Source organism: Aptenodytes forsteri, unplaced genomic scaffold (genome assembly GCF_000699145.1).
Source record: "Aptenodytes forsteri isolate BGI_AS27 unplaced genomic scaffold, ASM69914v1 Scaffold476, whole genome shotgun sequence".
Classification (NCBI taxonomy): Eukaryota; Metazoa; Chordata; class Aves; order Sphenisciformes; family Spheniscidae; genus Aptenodytes; species Aptenodytes forsteri.
The window spans coordinates 169,207-169,447 of record NW_008794216.1 but is presented as its reverse complement, the minus strand read 5'-3'; the positions used below and the strand labels follow the sequence as shown (position 1 = coordinate 169,447).

The 241-nt window shown below is 71.0% G+C and overlaps 1 protein-coding gene across 1 annotated transcript in view; it reads right to left on the bottom strand.

The window, feature by feature from the left end:
• Nucleotides 1-200, bottom strand: part of ELMOD3 (ELMO domain containing 3) — a gene marked incomplete at its 5' end in the record, with an annotated part of 7,236 nt that extends 7,036 nt beyond the window's left edge. Inside the window, one exon of the mRNA XM_019473700.1 lies at nucleotides 105-200. Within this exon, the coding sequence (XP_019329245.1) occupies nucleotides 105-200 (96 nt within the window). The remainder of the gene's footprint in view (nucleotides 1-104) is intronic.
• Between the last annotated feature and the right edge of the window lie 41 nt (nucleotides 201-241).

The window sequence follows — 241 nt, the reverse complement described above, 5'->3', positions numbered from 1 at the left end:
GGGAAAGATGGGAGCGCTGCGCTTCTCCCCCCGCGCTCCCCTCTCCTACTTACTAAAACTACCCCCCCCCGAGAGAGGGCGAGAGCGCGGGGCCCTGCCCGTACCCTGCACTCGGAGAGGTCGGCTGTCTGGAAGTACTGCAGCGCTTCGTTGAAGGAGATCGGGGGCGCAGCACCGGCCGACGTCCCCCCCGGCCCTGCAGGGAGGCAGAGGAGGGCGTCAGCCCCCCCGCCCGGCGCGA